The 19,582-nt window shown below is 40.2% G+C and overlaps 1 protein-coding gene across 2 annotated transcripts in view; it reads right to left on the bottom strand.

Moving 5' to 3' along the window:
• Window positions 1-9,065, bottom strand: part of SNX18 (sorting nexin 18) — a 77,049-nt gene extending 67,984 nt beyond the window's left edge. The window contains exon 1 of one of the 2 annotated variants that reach the window (XM_031965008.1): window positions 7,126-9,065. In XM_031965008.1, coding sequence (XP_031820868.1) covers window positions 7,126-8,815 — 1,690 coding nt within the window. In that variant the 5' untranslated portion in view covers window positions 8,816-9,065. The remainder of the gene's footprint in view (window positions 1-7,125) is intronic. The other variant, XM_031965003.1, reaches the window with a different exon arrangement.
• Between the last annotated feature and the right edge of the window lie 10,517 nt (window positions 9,066-19,582).

Below are 19,582 nucleotides of genomic sequence, written 5' to 3'. Positions count from 1 at the left end.
TTCATAATTCCACAACATTATAAAAGTTAATCCCACTGTATTCCAGGCCATCTCCATCCATCCTGATCTATTTCTTGCCATAGGACCAGATGGACCTAGAGGAGAAAGTGAATTTGGTGATTTTGAAGAGCCTGCCTTACCTCACTTGCATGTCATGGTATCATCTCCCTGATGTCATGGTCCTCTTTTGAGAATGAAGGACAATATAAAAGCTAATTAACATAAGAGTGTAAAATATGCAATATCACTTTACAAAATATGCAATATCACTTTACAAAAGAAAAAACTATGAAGCACCAAGAACAAGTCGGTACTATAGGTAAGAGTCAGTTAACAATCTAATATTAAGGTACTAATAGTTTAAAAGAGATTCCCTGTTTATTCAAAGTGAATAAATAGTTAACAAGCATCTAGTAGGCATTTAGTATGGGCTAGGAATTTTGCTAAGTTCTGGGAATGCAAAGGAGGATTAAAAAAAAATAGTCTTTGATTGTAAGAAAGTCACATTTCAAGGGAAAGATATGTAAATAAATAGGTATATACAAGATATAAAGAAAAACTGAGTCCCACTATGATGTCCTAAAAACTAGGGCAAACTACTTTCCTCCTTCATTCTAATTCATTAACCTAGATAGGCTCACATGGGAAAGAAATATACTTGATTAAAAAAAAAAAAATTGAAATTCTGATCTGGCAGATGGTTTTCCATTTCTAATGCCAAAAATGAAAACTAAATCTATGCAACAACTTTAGTATATGTAAAATATGAAATTTGAATATACTGGATAGAACAGTATTTATTTGCATTTTTTTTATCCTCAATCTTTAATGCATCTATCACTAGCCATAAATTCTTAAGTGCTGGTTTATATTATCTAAATTCTGATGCTGGGGCCACTTTACAAAATTATCCATTTGATGAAGTGCCTCAAAAAGCCCTTTCAGGAAGATCTATGCCTATTTCATTTCCCCAATGTTTTATCTAAAGGCTAGGGAAAGTTATATAATCAGAAAACTATGTGGAGGGTTAAGTTAAGAAAAAAACAAATTTGCTGAAAAAGAATGTGAAAGCAGTGAAAAGCAGTCTTGGCCAAATCATTTTTTCTCTCTAAGCGTCAGTTTCCCAATATGTAAAATGCTGGAGTTGGATTAGATAATCTCTAAAGTTACTTTTTCTAGCAGTAGAGGAAGCTTCCTATCCTGATTTTTGGGATAAAGTCCAGGATCTAAAAGGCAGTAGTTTTCATAATTTTTTGGGTTATCAATTTCTTTGGAGAAGCCTACAAACCTTTTCTAAGAATAATGATTTTAAATTTGTAAAATAAAGTACATAGAATTATAAAAGAAATCAATTACATTGAAATAGTTTTTTAAAAATATTTTTTTAAGTTGAAAGACAGCAGGTTAAGAACTTCCCCAAGCCAAAGAAAACTCTAAAAGGAATCAACATCTCTGATAATCTAATTAGAGATAGGTAGCTAATTTTCCCCTCCCCCCTTATAAACCTTGAGAGGGTACAAAAATAATTATATTCCAATAGAGAATTTTAAACACAAAAGGATTATTTAAATTGCATCAAGTTTGTTTGGGGTTTTCTCAAAGCCAAAAGTTAAGGCCTTTGAAGTGATCTGACTTCTTTCAAAGGTCTCAAGACTAAAGTTCCATTCCAGGAATAACCTTTGAATCTGGGTGGGGGTGGGGGGAAATGGAACTTATTTTTACTATCAAAATTTTGAGTATTTCTGAAAAGTTTTATCCAAGTCTACGGAAAGCAGTCCATCAGAATTCCTGGAAAACAATGTTAATGGCCTAGTATTCCAAAAGCATAGCTTTAGGCAGCAAAGAAAATGAGACCCTTACAGAATTTTGGAACAATACTGTATCTTACTTGCTACAATTAGGAAAAATTAAAACTTGTTTCCTTGGCTTTTTTCTACATTCACCTCCAGTATCCCCTTCTGCAGAATGCTCATAGCCCTTTCCACCTTAGAACCTTCCTCTCTCACATTAATTTACATCTAATCTCTCTCTCTCATTTTTTTTTTTTGTACTAGTTATTTGCATGTTCTTCCTCTCCTCTCTCCTCCCTGCAGTTAAACAGTGAAATCCCTCTGAGAAAAGGATTGTCTTTTGCCTTTCTTTTAAGTCTCTAGTGCTTAGCACCCATCTGGCACACTGTAAAGCACTTCATAAATGTTCACTGACTGAGAGCTTGTGGAGATTTTATAATCACTGGCTATGCTTGACAACAATAATCAATACTTATCCCATAACAACCTTGTGACATAATGCATTTTTATCCTCCCCAAATGCAACTAAAGACATTGAGCTGCAAGAGTTTAAGAAGTTTGTTTCCCAACATGTGGCTTGCAAGTGTCTAGCCTGACCTTGAAACCACAGATTTTAAAGCCAACTCCAGGGTTCTTTCCATACCACCGTGCTATCTCTCATAAATATGCTGCTCCTAATAAAAATAATATTCCATATCTCCATATTGTGTGACAGTACTATTTTAAATATTAAATTTTTACAGCCTCACTTACTTGCTGTGTGACCATGGGCAAGTCACATATCTTTTTGTCTCAATTTCCTCAACTGTGAAAATGAGAATAACAACATCATGTACATCCCACTGATATTGTGAGGGTCTAATGAAATATTTGTAAATGCGCTTAGCATAGTGTCTAGCATATAGTAGGTACTTTATAAATTAACTATTAGCTAACTATTATCTGGACAATGATATGGAATACAGATGTCAGATACTCAGCCCTCCTCACTGGGCAAAACCAGATTAAAATGCGAGTGGGAAATGTTTAATAAAATAAACAAAAATACATTCAAGTGTGTCAATTTGTGATTTTTCTAATAAGTCAATACATGGCCTGCAGGGATCCACTTCCATTTGAGTTTGACACTACTAATGATGACATTATTATTTCAATTTCAATACTGTATTTGAGAATAAGTGTGGATAATTTACTTAAGTTCTAGCAATATACAAAAGCAGTTATAAATGAGAACCATAAAACAAAGAAAAACTTTGAGATATCCAGCCTCATCTATTTAAGAAATGAGGAAATCTGAAACTAATAAAGATGAAGTGACTTGCTGAGGACATCACTGGTGAGTCCAGTGCAGTGGAAAGGGTATTAGTAACCAGCAAAGCTGGTTACTAAAACCTAGTCCTCTCGACTCTTAATGTGCTGCTTTCTATTACATTAATACAAGACTATGTGGGCTTGGTCCTCTACCTTTTATTAATGACTTGGCTGTAGGCAGAAAGTTGGAAATAAGAGCAATATAATGGATAAGAAAATCAGGAACTAAAACGATCAACAGACTGAAACACAAAGTCTGAAACTAACAAGGCAATAATTTAAAGGACAAATGTGAAGTCCCAAATAAGTTTAAAAAAAGTAAAAACCCAAAAACAAACAAAAAATTTTTTTACATAAATACAGGATCAGAGTGAAAGGTTCAAAAGGAATTAATATAAAAAAGTTGTATGAGTTTTTGCTTAAAGTTCAATGAATACTAACTTGGAAAAAAAAAAAGCTGACACTAATGGAACTACATTAACAAGAAATGTAATGACCAGAGCAAGAGATAATCTTGTGTGTCTGTGTGTGTGTGTGTGTGTGTGTGTGTATGTATGTGTGTGTGTGCGCGCCTCTGAAGTCAAGGTTCCCCAGTCTTCAGATTAAATATTCAATTCCAATTTGGTTCCACTGATCAGGCCACATCTGAAGTACAGTTTTTAAGCCTAAATACCACATTTTAAAGATAGAAAACTAAAGTAAATCCAGAAGTTTTACAGAATCTGAAGACAATGTTACATGAATGGGAATGGTTAGCCTGGGAGAATAAATAACAAGACAGAGAGGGAATAGGATCTAAATAGGATTTAGATCTATGATCTAAAGCTGGAAGGGACCTTAGCTGACATCCATAATCATTAGGTAAGTTCAAGAGCCCTGAAACATCAATGCCCCACAAACAATTGGCTCTGCTCTACCATCCAATCATCATCCAGCAATTAATCCCTCTAAGGAAGAAGCCAGCCATCCTCACTACCGCCAATTCCAAGTGCTGACTAACTGTCAACACTGAGCAGGTAAATCTAAGATCCCAAGGAACTTGCCACTATTTAAGCATCCCACCTGTCCCCCTGCTTTCAAGTCTAACCTCTGACATCATTAAGGAAGCAAATCTCATAGAAGTGTGATCAGCACCTACCTCAGAAGGTATACCAACTAGCTCTCTGACTTTAATAGCCACAGCTTCAAAGACCCAGAAAAAAAAAAAGGTCTCAGTACCAAAAGTTCTTGGCATTGTCAACTGGCTCAACATAAGATTTTATTAATGAAAATGACACTAAAGGTGATGGATTACCATATGCTTTGCTACTGCATTCTAAGGACCACCAGGCTTTTCCATCTGACTTGCAGTTAAAAGTTCATGTAGTTTCCCCTTATAAGAGTGCTAGAGCTGCTTGAGAACACAAGCTGCCTTACTTTTTTTTTGTATCCCCAGTACTTAGAAAAGTGCTTTGTGCAGTGTAAACAACAAACACTTTTTCATTCACTCATCTACTTTAATCCCATAGGTGAAATAACAGTAGTAGGTCCAGAGAAATTAAGTGATTTGCCCAAGTTCTTAAAGGTATTGGCAGGGCCAATATCCAAACCTAATGCCTCTTCCACTGCACCATGCTGTCTTCAAACGATCACGGTTGTATCTGGTAGAAAAAACTTATTGTTATTATGGGGCCAAAAATTCAATTAGCTATCAAGTGGGCACCTTGTCATTGAAAGATATTCAATTTTTCTACAGCAAAATAACGTTTTGGTCAGGTATACTTATTGTGTATCTAATTTACATTTTAATATATTTAACATCTACTGGTCATCCTGCCATCTAGGGGAGGGGGTGGGGGGGGTAAGAGGTGAAAAATTGGAACAAGAGGTTTGGCAATTGTTAATGCTGTAAAGTTACCCATGTATATATCCTGTAAATAAAAGGCTATTAACTGATGATCCCATGAATCAAAAAAAAAAAAAAAAAAAAAAAAAGAAAGAAAGATATTCAAACAGAAGTTAGATCTGTCAGAAATGCAAAAAAATTCTGCTTTAGGTGGGGGACTGAACTTAAGGTTCTTTCTATGATATCAGTTTAGACTTCAATTGTACCTCATTTTCCTGAATACAATTTAATACAAATTTGTTTACTTAGATCATGAATTGTTAAAGTGAGGGATAGTCTTTTCCTTTCTTTTGTATCCTCAGTGCTCTGTACTTTGTCTGACACTAAGTAAATGCTTAGTAAATGTTTACTGATTGAATGTTATTGAGATAGCTGTAAAGTTCTGCAAGTATAAACTGATGATCCCATGATTCAAAATCAAATTTTACTCCTTAGTCTGATTTCAACCTATCTTTCTAGTCTTACTTCAATCTGCTCCCACCCAAAAGATTATTAGTTATTCTGCATCTTGTTCTGAATTCTACTTATTCCAATTATATTGCCCTTTATCTCCAAGATTAGATGTACTCCCTTTCTAAATCTTCTGGATAACCATCAAATGGAAATTAGACTGAACATGTTGTATTATGAGTGTGATGGAATACATCTGTGGTTTAGGAAAAGAGGGAGGTGAGTTCAAAAAATCCTGGGAAGACTTATATGAACTGATTCAAGTGAGCAGAACTAGGAGAACATTGTACATAGTCACAGCAAAACAGTAAGAAAAATCACTTGAATCATAGCTCTTTGCAGCAATACAATGATCAAGGACAATCCTGAATGACTTATGATAATTATCTACCTTCAGAAAATGAACTAATGGGAGTCTGGGTGCAGACTAAAGCAAATTTTTTTTTTCATTTTCTTTCTTTTTTTATTGCTTTCTCTTTTGCAACACAGTTAATATGGAAATATCTTGTGCTCAATTTTACATGTATGAGTGATATAACATTTTTCTCAAAGGGTATGGGAGGGGTACAAGGGAGAGAATTTGAAACTTAAAATTTTAAAGAAAATCTTAGAAATCACATGAAATTTAAAAAGAAAATAGAAATCTTCCTTCACTTCTTTATAAAAAAAAGTTTTTTTTTGCCATTGTTCAGGGGTTTTCTTGACAAAGGTATTGGTTCGTCAGTACCTTCTTTAACTCATTTTACAAATGAAACAGAATTAAGTCACCTGTCTGGGGTCATAGTGAATGAGGCAGGTTTGAATTCATGAAGATGAGTCTTCCTGATTCCAAGTACAGGACTCCTCTGGGCCACCTAGCTACTCCAAAACCTATGGTAAGTACCACTATCTCCTCCAGGAAATCCTCCCTCATCCCTCTTACTGAAAGTGATCAGTCTTCTCAGTTTTGTATATTTGGGGGTGAGGGTGGGATGGGGTGGAGGGATCCAACTTCCTGGTCTTTAACTTTCTCCTTAAACTACAAGCTTCTTGAGAGCAGGGGCTGTGTTATTTTCCCATCTTTGCACTTCCCAGTTCTTGGCACAGTAAGCAGATTTAGGACTAAAAAAGACCCTCCAATCAGTCCAATCCTCTCACTTTAGAGATGAGGATTGAGGTCCAGACATGTTAAGTGACCTGCCCAAAGCCACACAGGTAAGTAGTAGAGCTAGGTTTGAACCTAGATCCTCTCATTTCAAAAATACTCCACTATACTTCTTAATAAATGGTGAACCGAACCGAATTGTCACTTTTTGGACAAAAAGGCACTAAGTTACTTGTTCTGAAGCTACCAAAACTTTCTACTCAACAAAGCTCAGTTTGTTAAAGTTTCTGCAACTCTGAGTCAGGGACCCCAGAGATTACTCTACAGATGGAGCGATGAATGACTTGCCCCACCGTCAGAATGTCAGAGGTAGGATTTCTAACTCGGTTTTTTGGTTCCCAGTCCCGATGCCTCTGCATAACGGGCACTCGCCCTAAAGCACTGAGCAACTGGACAACGAAGGGAGCAAACTCTTCTGCCTCTGCTTCCTGACCTGCGAGAGATCCATTTTCAAGCAATTTCTCCAAAATCCCTAAAAAGCCTCAATCAGCAAGCACTCAGCCCGGAAAACACACACAGTTTGTGGCAAAAGAATAGTGCCCTACCTTTCTGAACGTGAATGATGTCTGGGAAGTTGGCCAGGTGTCCCTGATAGAGCGCTAGCAAATCCATCACCGGGTCCAGGTCCTGCCGGGGCTGCTCGGCAAAGAGCTCTCCGATGGCATCGTAGGCATCTCCGGTGAAGGCAATGGCCTGGTTCAGGCCCACGGAGAAGGCCTGTTGGTCCAGCTCAAAAGCTTGGCTAAGCCCTCGGAAGGACTGTCCCACCTTCTGATACTCCTTCTTGAAGCCGGTCACTTGCTTCCTCGCGAACTCATTGGCCGTATGGTTGAGCTGCAGGGCGCTGTCATCCATCTTCTTGGTGAAGCTCTTGAAGCCGTCGATTTTACTCTCCACTTCTTGCAGGTCCAAGGCCGCGGCCGAAGGGGTGCTCAGGGTCAAAAAGAAGTTGGCCCCCACCATCTCGTCCTTCTCGGCCTTCCTCTTGCCCTGCTTCCAGGCCTTCTCGTCGGTGCTGCTGCTGCAGGTGAGGAAGTGCTGGAAGACGTCGCACTGGGCCAGCACCGGGTGACTCGCCATGTGGTTCATCCACCAGATGAGCCCCTTCCTGCGCTTGGAGATGAAGTCCTCCTCGAAGCGCCCCGTGGCCTGCTTCTCGGGCAGGTGCGGCACCGAGATGACGGGGAACTTCTCGGCCAGGCGCGCGTAGAGCCAGTCGAAGTGCTTGTAGCGCCGGTGCACGGGCACCTGCGTGTGGGTGGGCACCAGCTTGTACGAGATGTAGCTCTTCATGCCCTTGAACTTGGTCTGCTTGGTGGGGTCGTCGATGGTGCACTGGAAGGGGTAGGGGTTCTCCTGCCACTCGGGCCCGTAGGGGCCCAGCACCACGCACAGCTTGTCGCCGTCCTTCACGAAGCCCGACGCCTCCCCCAGCACGAAGGCCTCGCCCCCCGACTTGACGAAGGTGGAGAAGCGGTTCAGGTTGCGGCTCACCGTGGCCGAGCTCTTGGCTCCCGACGCCGGGGGCGGGTGCTGGGGGTGCGCGTGGGCCGAGCCGCCCCGGGACCCCAGGGACAGGTCGGAGCGCGTGGACAGGCGGTAGCGCCCGGGGGCGCAGCCGCCGCCGCCGCCGCCGCCGCCCCCCGAGGAGGAGCCGTCGTAGTCCGGGTAGGAGCCGCTGCCCAGCGCCCCGGGCTCGTCGGCCACGGTGGAGCTGTCGTCCCACTCGTCGTCCCAGTCGTCGTCGCTGCCGTGGCTGGGCTGGTAGCCGCCGCCGTAGAGCGGCTGCGCCGGCGAGGGCTGCAGGGCCCCGCTGCCCGCGCCGTACGGGTAGCCCGCCGCGGCGGGGGGCGGCTGCTGCACCGGCTGGAAGTGGTCGGAGGGCAGCGGCTTGAAGGAGCTCGCCAGCGGCAGCCCCAGCGGCGCGGCCGAGGACGCGGCGGCGGCGGCGGCGGCGGCCGGGGGCAGCGGCTCGAAGCCGCCCGGCGGCACGTTGGCGTAGCGGGCCGCCGGGCCGTGGCTGTCGCCGCCGGGCGCGCTCAGGGGGTCCGGGGCGCGGATCACCTGCACGTAGGAGGCCGGGAAGAGACCGCGGTCGCCGCGGCTATTGACCCCCTCCAGCCAGCCCTCGATGTCCTGCTCGCTGCACAGGCTCAGCACCTCGTGCTCGCGCAGGGAGATCTCGCCCGGGTTCTCCGACCTGAAGTCGTACAGTGCCCGGGCGCGCAGCGCCATGGCCCCGGCGTCCTGGCCCGCCCGCACCGGGTCCTCGGCCGGTCCTCGGCTACTGCCGGCGCGGGAGAGGGGCTCCGCGCCGCCCGCCCCGTCCGGTCCCGGGCTCGGGTGCCCGCGCCCGCGCCCCTCCGGCTTCCCTCGCAGCGACCGCGGCGGCAGCCTCAGCAGCAGCAGCGCTCAGTGCCCGCTTCTCCGCCGCCGCCGCCGCCGCCGCCGCCGCGGGCTTTGGGGGCGGGGGCGCCTCAGCCTCCCACGTCCCCAGCTTTGCTAATCCACGGCCGAGAGCGGCGGGGCCAGGGGAGAGCAAGCGATCGCAGAGTCGCTCCTCCGCTGCCTGCGCTCGGCTCGCTCCAGAGGAGGTCGTCGCCGCCGCCGCCGCCGCCGCCGCGGCACAACGGTTCCCGGGCCGCCGCTGCCCCCTGCTGTTTGAGCCCTGCAGCGCGCCGCCGGGCCAGAGAAAGATCGTGCCCGGGTGGAAAGGAACTTTCTTATTGTTGCGCTTAACTCTCGGGTTAAAACGTGCTTTGGGAAACACCTTCCGTGTGAATTAAGACATAATTACATGCAAAAGGTGCTTTGTTTGTTTTTGTTTCTAACGAGGGATGCAAGCACCGAGCTCTCATTCCTAGTCACATTGAGTAACCGGTATTCTGGGAAAATTGCATGCATACATATACATATATAATTTCCACGTAATCTCTTACTAGAACATAGCAGCTTCTTCGATTATTTAAAAAACATTTTTCTTAGGTCCATAAGGGATCCGCAGATCACCAAAGGGGTCTATGCCACAAAATAGATTAAGAATCTTTGATCTAAAAAGAAAGGAGATCAGACAATGAACAAAGTAATGGGTTAGTGATAGTAAATTAATAGTTTCCATTTTTCTGATCCTTTGCAAAGTACTATATACATTTATATACATATTCATATATGTAAATTTATAGTTACTATGCACATATATATATAAAATGCACATATATACATATGTAAATATGAAATTATACTGCCTGTAATCTCATTTAAAGTAAAGTGGATCCTGCTGAATCCTTAAAATGAAGAACCACATGCAAAAGGTGCTTTGTTTGTTTTTGTTTCTAACGAGGGATGCAAGCACCGAGCTCTCATTCCTAGTCACATTGAGTAACCGGTATTCTGGGAAAATTGCATGCATACATATACATATATAATTTCCATGTAATCTCTTACTAGAACATAGCAGCTTCTTCGATTATTTAAAAAACATTTTTCTTAGGTCCATAAGGGATCCGCAGATCACCAAAGGGGTCTATGCCACAAAATAGATTAAGAATCTTTGATCTAAAAAGAAAGGAGATCAGACAATGAACAAAGTAATGGGTTAGTGATAGTAAATTAATAGTTTCCATTTTTCTGATCCTTTGCAAAGTACTATGTACATGTATATGCATATTCATATATGTAAATTTATAGTTACTACATATATACATATGTAAATATGAAATTATACTGCCTGTAATCTCATTTAAACTAAAGTGGATCCTGCTGAATCCTTAAAACGAAGAACCAGATGATTTCTAAGATACCTTTTGGTGCTAACGTTCTGCCACTCAGTGTTATCCTTTTCCCTCCGGGGGCCTGTTTTTTCTGAGGTCCCTTTCAGCTCTTGATCTATAGTCCTATGAATAATGATGGATGATTTCTGGTGCTAGCTGGTGCTGTCCAAATAGGTCAGCTTCCTTTCACAGCCTATTTACACACAACAATCTATTTCTTTGTGGCCCGAGTGAGCAAAGCTGGCCATTGACAATTATATAGCTCAGGGACTGGAAAGTCATGTCCGACAAAAGGAGTAAAAATATGGTATGGGTGGTACCTTTTAAGAATGTGCACACACTAGCTCAGCTCAACAGGCCTGCCATAGGTGTGGGCAGAGCCTAAAAGAGCCTTCCTTCCCCATGAATAGTAGGAGCCTGTATCACTGCCTCTTTCCCTTCATCTCCTATATGTCCACCTCTGCTTCGATTATACCTTCACTGAAAGCAGAAGGGTTGTGTCTAGCTAGGTTTTTTATTCTCCCCATCCCCCAAATGCCCAGTGCAGTATGTGTTAAGATAGAAGTGTGTTATTAGTATATGCTTTTAACTTCTGGTTCATCTTCAAACATTTCACCTGCTTTCTGGCCTCTCATCTTCCTCTAACTGGAACTGGACAGCTGCCACTGAATCTCAGGATCTGATGGGGAGCTTTCATCTTACCTGGTACAATGCTCCCAGTTCCAAATTATACTCGCTTATATGTGCTCTTTCCACATTCAAATGTAAGCTTTTTGAGAGCAGAGACTGTCTTACTTGTTTTGAGATAGATAGACTAATTTATATTTTAATATATTTAACATCTACTGGTCATCCTGCCATCTGGGGGAGGGGATGGGAGAAAGAGGGGAAAAATTGGAACAAGAGGTTTGGCAATTGTCAATGCTGTAAAGTTACCCATACATATAACCTGTAAATAAAAGGCTATTAAATAAAAATTTTAAAAAAGAGAGATAGATAAGTAGATAGAAGTATATATATGTGTGTGTGTGTGTGTGTGTGTGTGTGTATCTGCTCCAAAGGACATTAATGAAGGTGAAAAATTCTAGAGTGGAAAGAGAATTGAATTTCTAATCAGAAGACCTAGATTTACATTACAGCTCTACTACTTATTATCAATGAATCAAATCAGTAAGCATTTATTAAGTGTTTACTAGATAGCAGGTTGTTTTAAGTGTGGCACACATACATACATACATACATACACACTGAAAATAGTCCCTGCCTCGTGGAGTTTATATTATGAGAGATAGCATGTGCATAAATTGACGTATACACACATAAAGTAGATATAAGGAAACCTTAGAGAGGAAGGCACCAGCAGCTGGAGTGTCATCACACAGATCTCTTCTTGTCCTCTGGTCTATAAAATGTGAAGGTTGGAAAACAGGATTGTTAAAGGGTTTGTTTTTTTTTTTTTCCATTTCTAAATCCTAAACTTCTGCTAATTAATCATTCTGCTAATCATTGAATTCTAAAGTCAGTATTTTAAGTGGTCAACACTAGGGTCCAGGGCAAAATTTACCCAATCAGCTTTAATACATTTGCACACTTAATGAATCTAAACAATTCCTAGTGATCAGAGAAGTTAAACCAGAACAAATTCTTTTCCTTCTTTGAATTGAATTATTCAACTGGTGGATCAACAGGTGGAATGTTATAGGGTCAGGAAAAAGTAAATCTTAGACAAAGCAAGTCTGATCCTTCTTCCAAATGAAAGATAGGAATTGACTGAATCAATCATAAATCACCTGATATCCACAGTCACTCATTCTGGGCCCACCATCTCTATTTAATTGGTCAAGGGTATAAAAATAGGTTTGAAAAATCCATAATCAACCTTGAAAGAAGTGAGTCATTGAAAGAGATGAGATGATGCTACACAGGGGAAGGATTGAACCAGTGATCATCCAGCATTTGCTTAAAAGACCCCAGTGAAGGACTGCATTACCTCACAAGGCAGCTCATCCCATTTTTGAATAGTTATATTAGGCTTTCCTTCCATTTCTTTATAATATTTGTCTCTTTATAATGTCTACTCTATGCTCCCTGTTTTGCCTTCTGGATCTAAGTGGAAGCCAGATACTTTTCCCCTGTGAGAGCCCTTCAGTCATAGCTTTCACTTCCTAGCTTCTGCAGGATGTCTGTTTCTTTGATACTACTTTACCACTATCCCCACATTCCCCTTTTCTGCCATCAGCAATAACCTCAGGAGACCTTAAAGTATCCAGGACCAACCAGGCAACCAAGAAGGATAAGTAAAAAAGCTTTATTTCATCCGTAAGAGAAAGTAAATAGTTTTCGTGAAGATTATTTTCCATGAGACACTTTTTAAATTATTTCCCAATTTGGGATTGTGTCCAGAGTGATTGAGATGGCTGGAAGTCTGACTGCTAGATAAATAGGTTATTTCTTATAAATATAGTATTTCAAAAATTTGCAACAATAAAAACTTTTTATGTGATTATTACAAGAGCTAATAGATGATAATATTGATAATACTCTAGGAGCTTTATTGAAAATAGATCAACTTTGTTATCCAGAGTATTTTAGATTCATATTACACTGAAGTATGATTTGTTGTCTTGAGGTAAAAAAAATTCTCAATATTATTAATTTTTATTATTGCCTCCAAAGAAATATCTGTATACTCATAAAATTTGGGGATAGATTTTTCAGAATCCTCATGTACCTTTAGATAGGTGCTTCAGTGAATTTACTATTTCATTCCCTGTTTTAAGTTCTAATAAACATTTGTCCAATTGTTCAATAACTACTTCATTTTGAATCACAGCTTTTGCTGAATTTCTGTTATCTTTTTGCATCAGCCCAAATGAACCTGCCCATTTCCACAAAGTCTGATACTTCCACAAAAGCCCTGAGCAACCAAAAAGAATTATATATTATCCTGCTGTAAAATATTTGGGATAGAATTTGAACAGCGTGAATTTTTATTCTAACATGTTCTGCTTCGTTAAGCCTTCATAGGTTTTTCTTCCCTTATTTCTAAGTCCTTTTTACCACATAAAAATAGACCAACCTACATTGCTAATTTGTTACTTTAATTATGAGTTTAATTTTAGCAAATAACATCATTTTTCTTCTAGATGTATGAGATTTCAGTACTTCTTTAAAATCAATCAGTCAGCAAACATTTAGTAAAAGTTTACAATGTGCCAGGCACTGTGTTAAGCACTGAATGCAAAGAAAAGCAAAAAATATGGTCCTAGTCCTCAAAAAGCATTATTTCTTCAGATTGAAGCATACTATTTTCACTATTCTTTTCATGTTTTTCCTTTTGTTCTGTTTCATCTTTCACAACATGACTAATGTGAAAATGGAAAGAAGGAAGGAAGGAAGGAAGGAAGGAAGGAAGGAAGGAAGGAAAGGAGGGAGGAAAGGAGGGAGGAAGGAAAGGAAGGAAGGACATAATTGTGTTATGGCCAACTTTTCAGTAATGCATTTAATTTTTTAGGAAGAATCTTTCTTCTTACTGCTTTTAGCATTTTGAAGAGAATGTTCCACTGTCCTGTTAGTAGTTTAAAACATTTAAATTTTAATATTAGCTCTCCTAGTCACTTCTCTCAACCTGTAGTTATCAAAAAGTATGCCTCAAATTCTGACTTGAATTGTATGGGATTTCTACTCATAATCACAATAATGTGCGGGAATTCCTCAAGGTAAAAAATAATAAATTTGAAAAACACTTTTATATTCATTATATGCTTCTCCTTCCATCCTATGCTTAGAGATGGGAAGGTAAGGGAAGATGAAACCTGATCACAAGATAATTTGAGAATCAATGAATCTCTTGCTGGTTCTTATGATGCTCTGGACCATTTTTCTTCTGCTATCAAATATAAGGATTTAGGACACTGGCATGCCCTCATGATTTCTTATGGTTACAACCTCTACTGTTTTATGAGTTTCCTAGACAATGAACATAAACTGTGATATTTTTTAAAAATGAAGCCATTTTCCTCTTTCCACTGTTCTCTTGATCCTTGAAAGATAATCAATGAATAAATCAACAAGTATTTATTAAGCATCTAACATGTGCCAGTCACTGGGGATACAAAGTTTAACATTTTAACATTCACTCTACTCTCAAGGACACTTAACCTCAGTTTGCCTCACTTTCCTCAACTGCAAAATGGAGATAATATCAGCACCAATCTCAAAGAGTTATTAAGAGGATCAAATGAAATTATATTTGTAAAACAGGCCTGACCATGTCAATAAATCCAGAATGGTCAGGCCTGAACTTTAGGCAAATAGGAAAATCATGTTTTAGGAGTGATAATTTTTAGTTAACAGGACAGCTCCCCCAGGAGATAGCTACCCCAAGTCTAATCTACTCTGAGTATCTAAATCCGCTAAAAAACATAGCTCATAAGCATTCACTACTGTTTTGGGTTTTTTTAACCTTTAATATCAACCAGAAAACACAACTAGTTCAAACTAAAGACTGTTTCTGAAATAGAGTAATAAAAAACAAGCTATTCCCCCAAATGCCCATTGCGTCTGTGAGAAGAGTTGGATGTGTCTAAGGATAAACATGGAGAGACAGACGTGTCTGTAGCCAATAATGTAGAAAAAGCACGTGCATAGATGTGTGAAGGTAATGCATGAACACTGATAGATGCACATCCCTGCCTTGGGCTCGGAAACTTAGGAAGAGACCCAAGCTCCCAGAGCACATACAGTGAAGGGGCTCCTCCAGCTGATGTGATTCTCTGTTGGCTCAGTCTACGCTGGATGCTTCAGGATGTATCATGTCTGCCATTCACTGCTTTGCTCTCATCTCCCCCAGAAGCTATTCTGCTGGACTTGTTTTCTCCATTGGACTCTGCTCAAGCAGACAAAAGTCTTCACCAGATGTTCTGCTCTTGTCTGCACTTCCAGGTTCTGGCTCTGCTGAAATCCTTGGCTACATTTTCCTCAGGGGAGCATGGGTGTTGCCATGCTTTCCCTTCCTGCTACCCCCACCCCCAGTTCTTTTTTTTTTTTTTCTTTTTAAAGCAGAAACCTTGGCATAAGCATTTTTTTTTAAAGTCTCCACCCAAATTCTCTGGTCTTATTCCCCAAAAATCTTGGCTCCTAAAGCCTCTCCTCTTCCCAGCTCAAGATTTTTGGCTCCAGGTCCCAAGCTCTTTAGAACAAAAAGCAAGGTCCTCCTAGCTTGCTAATGTCCTGAGGACTGATTTTTCTTTTGGGCTCTTCTTTCTGGTTCAGAGGCTTTTTGGTTCACTCTCTCTGTCCTAGTCCTCCCCTGAGCTCATGATGTTCAATCCATATATCTCCCATGATTATGTGTCTAAAGGCTAAACAATAAACCAGATTATTTGCCTAATAATAACCAAACTCAAGGATTCAGAGTTACCTACTTTTCAAAATCTAGGTCTCTTCCATTCTCTTTTTGTGGATGAATAAGTAGGGAAAAAAGTCACAAGACACATTAAGTCTAGACGACAAGGCCTTTCTTTGTCTCTTCTACCAGCCTAACTTCATTCCTGGCTTTTTCATATTCAGATAAAGTCAGACGAAAGTTTCATCAGAGGGGCTTTGAAGCATACCCTTACAGGTAGTTATTTTGAGAAAAAGACAGAAAAAGAGAAACAGAGAAACAGAAAAAGAGAGACAGAGATAGAGACAGGGACAAAAACCAGACAGAAAGATACAGAGTCAGAGAGACAGAAATAGAGACAGACAAAAAGACAGACACACAGAGAGAAAGAAAAAGAAATTAGAAAGAGGAGAGAGGGAGGGAAGGGGAGAGAGAGAGAGGGAGAGGGACGGAAGGAGAGAAAAGGAGAAAGGAAGGGAGAGAAAAAGATGGAGGGAGGGAGGGAAAGATAAAGAAACAGGAACAAAGAAAGAGAAAGACAGCGAGTCAGAGAGAGATTTACTGTTATACTCTGAAAGATTAGGATACAAAAAAAAAAAATTTAAAGGAGAAGTTTATAAATGTGCAATGATTTTATGTTTCATTCATCCTAGATTCAATGACCCTATATGGACCCTGGAGACATCCCTTCTTCCTCCTCACTATACCCTCTGATATCACCAGAGACTTTTCCTTCTTCAATTTGTCAAGATGTGTCCCCTGCTGAATCTTCAAGCATCTGCCTCCCAAGGAGAGTCACTTCCTAACATGTAGACCTAGGAGTTAAAACAAACCAAAAACAAATCCAACCCTACAATAGAATATTTTCTCCCTACTCATTTGAGTAGTCATTATAGACTAAAAAAATATAAGTCACGGAATTAGGATGCATGAGTTCAAGTTGGCACATCTTACCTGTATAACCTTGGCAAATTATTTCAGTTTTCTGAATCTTAATTTCTATATTATTCCAAGCCAGAGAGACTTTTTCCCTCTCTTTTCTAGGGTACTCTGAGGGGTATGTGGGATATTTTACTTCTAATGCAATCAACCTGAGCTACCCAACATATGTGTCTTTCCTCACATTTTTCTACACTAGGGATTAGCCTTGCCCCCTAAACCACTTAATATCTACGAGCTTTTATAAAGAATATTTACTTTGAAAATATAACCTATAGATTAGTAGTTCTAGTGTTTAACAACTTTTTTCAAGACTGTCAGCTTTAGACACAAAGCCTTTATCTCTCTGTTTTTCTCTGTCTCTGTCTCTCACACAAAAATTGAAAATTTACTTTTGAAAGTATAGCAAGAACAAATGTACGAATTTGTCCCATGCCCCAGCATAGCATCTGGGCCATAAACTTCCCTATACCATCTTAGTCATTGGATTTTAACTCAATTCTTATGTTGCATTGGTCCCATCAGGTTAAAGTCTAGATATACTATAACTTCCAAAGTACCCCTCATTTCAGGTCCATTGGTCAGAGTCCAGTTCACTCCTGAAAGTTTCGATATTGCTCAAGGCATCAAAACTGGGTTGGCTGAAAAACTCAGCCTGGACTCTGACTCCCAGATTCCTGTGGTTTGCTTTCCTGACCTTTTGAGACTGGCAGAGTAAACGACTACACTCCCTTTGCCTACAAGAGAAAAGAACAAAATCAGAGACCAAGGGCCAAGGCCATTCTCAAGTCCAGATCCAAAGGCTCCACAGCCTTTCTCCTGACCACACTGTCTCCTCCCAGATGCCAGGCCACTACATCTGCCAAAAGTGAGACCTAAAAGAAGAACACTGAAGTCTTTGGAGTGCTTCCCTGATGAATCCAAAAGATGCTCACTATCATTTTGGAAGAGCAGCCAAGAACCAGTTATTGTATTCCATAAGCTTTCCAAGGCAATTGTCACCACTCTCTCTGAGGCAGATTTCCCAGCTTCAAATAGAAAGTTGCATCAGCTGTGCAAACTGATGGGGTCTGCATATCCGTTACATCTGTAAAATGGGGATCATAATTCTTGTACTACCGATTTTACAGCAGCAGCAGCAGCAGCATTTTCCAGCTTCAATATTGCAGCTATTTTCCAATTTCCCATGAATGGACAGTTATAATGAATCCCTTTTCTAAATTTGTTATATTGAATTTTCTTCTGTCAATCTTTGTTCTCATTTTCTTTAACTTTAAATATATAGTAGCTGGAGGAAATGTATATATGGTATTTGACTAGGCTTATATGCCTAGTTTTAGAGAAAGCTAGAAAGAAGGGAAGTCTGTCAACTTATCCTAGAAAACAAACAAAAATCCTATTGTCATTTATCTAACAATAGGGAGCCCTTTTTTGTTGTTACTTGGCCTAGAGGCGAAGTCAGACCCAGCCCAGTACCTGTTCTAATCAGCCATAAAACTTAGTACATATGTCTCTGGCAGTAGTGTGACCATATTATACAGAGCTGGTTCACAGTCATGCAGGGTTTTCAGTCTCCATTGCTTATCCCCTCGCCTATTTGTGTACAAAGCTACTCCTTTTGGAGATAGACTCTCTCTCTCTCTCTCTCTCTCTCTCTCTCTCTCTCTCTCTCTCTCTCTCTCCTCTATGTTCTGTGAGCAGCATTCCTTTCAAAACAAGCCCAAGAAGATGGAGGAGGTCCTGCTCAGCTCAGTGCAAGTTCAGCTACTATACCACTGTACAGCCTGTACCATAGATCTATTGTCTTAATTCTAGAGCAGAATTTCAAAAAAAAAATTTTTTGAGTGTTATAGACCTTCTTTGGATCTCTAATGGATCCCTTCTAAAATGTTTATTGCCAACTTCATAACAAAAGGAAATGTAGCTAGGTGGTACGGTAGATACAGCACCTGTCCAGGAGGACCTGAGTTAAAATTTGTTCCCAGATACTTACCAGTTGTACTACCTTAGGCAAGTCACTTAACCCTGATTGCTTCAAAAATTAGCAAATAAATAAATAAAGGAAGGAAGGAAATGCTAAATTTCATTTTGAAATGAGTGAAAAATCCAAATTCATAGACCACCTGAAATCTACCATCTTTAGGTTAAGAACTCCTGCTCTAAAAGAGATTATAAATTCCTAAAGATCAAAGCTTCTTAAATGGCTGGCCATGACCCCATATGGGATTACATAACTGAATGTGGATAATCACAAAAAATTTGGCAATAGTTAAAGATATCAAATATATAGCCAAGTTTTAATTCTTTATGTAAAAACAAGCACATCCATCTCATTAATATGCAACTTAGCTTTTATCTTTGATAAATGGTAAAATTATATATATTCCAAAGAATTGTTTTAAAATAATTTCTTTATGATTTATTATAAATTAATGTAAGATTTCTATTCTTTTTTTATGTACCTATATACCTGGGGTCACATAAAAATTTCTCTGGTAAAAAGGGGTCACAAATAGGAAAATTAAGAAATCCTGTTGTAGATCAGGGACTGTCTTTTAGTTTTCTTTGTATCTTCAGAGTTTATAAGGTACAATATCTGGCGCATTAGTATTCTTATTAAATGTTTATTGTCTCCCTGACTTTCTGCTTTAGAAAGATGTAAAACTGAATCAATCCTGTTCTTCTTCCAGTCAGAGATATCCTGGCACTATACAGCAGCAGTTTTTAAAGTATTTCTCTTTCCTCCAGGGATGCTTCAGAATTGCCACTTCTCAATGAATTCCAACCCATAGATTAGTAGTTCTGTGGCTTAACAGCTTTTATCAAGATTGCTAACTTTGGACATAAAGTAAAAAGTTAAACATGAAAAAAAAAAGCTAACAAACTTTTAAGGGACAAGGAACAAAG

The sequence above is a fragment of the Sarcophilus harrisii genome, chromosome 1, assembly GCF_902635505.1.
Source record: "Sarcophilus harrisii chromosome 1, mSarHar1.11, whole genome shotgun sequence".
Lineage (NCBI taxonomy): Eukaryota > Metazoa > Chordata > Mammalia > Dasyuromorphia > Dasyuridae > Sarcophilus > Sarcophilus harrisii.
The sequence above is the reverse complement of the archived record's forward strand: the minus strand, read 5'-3'. Positions and strand labels throughout refer to the sequence as shown.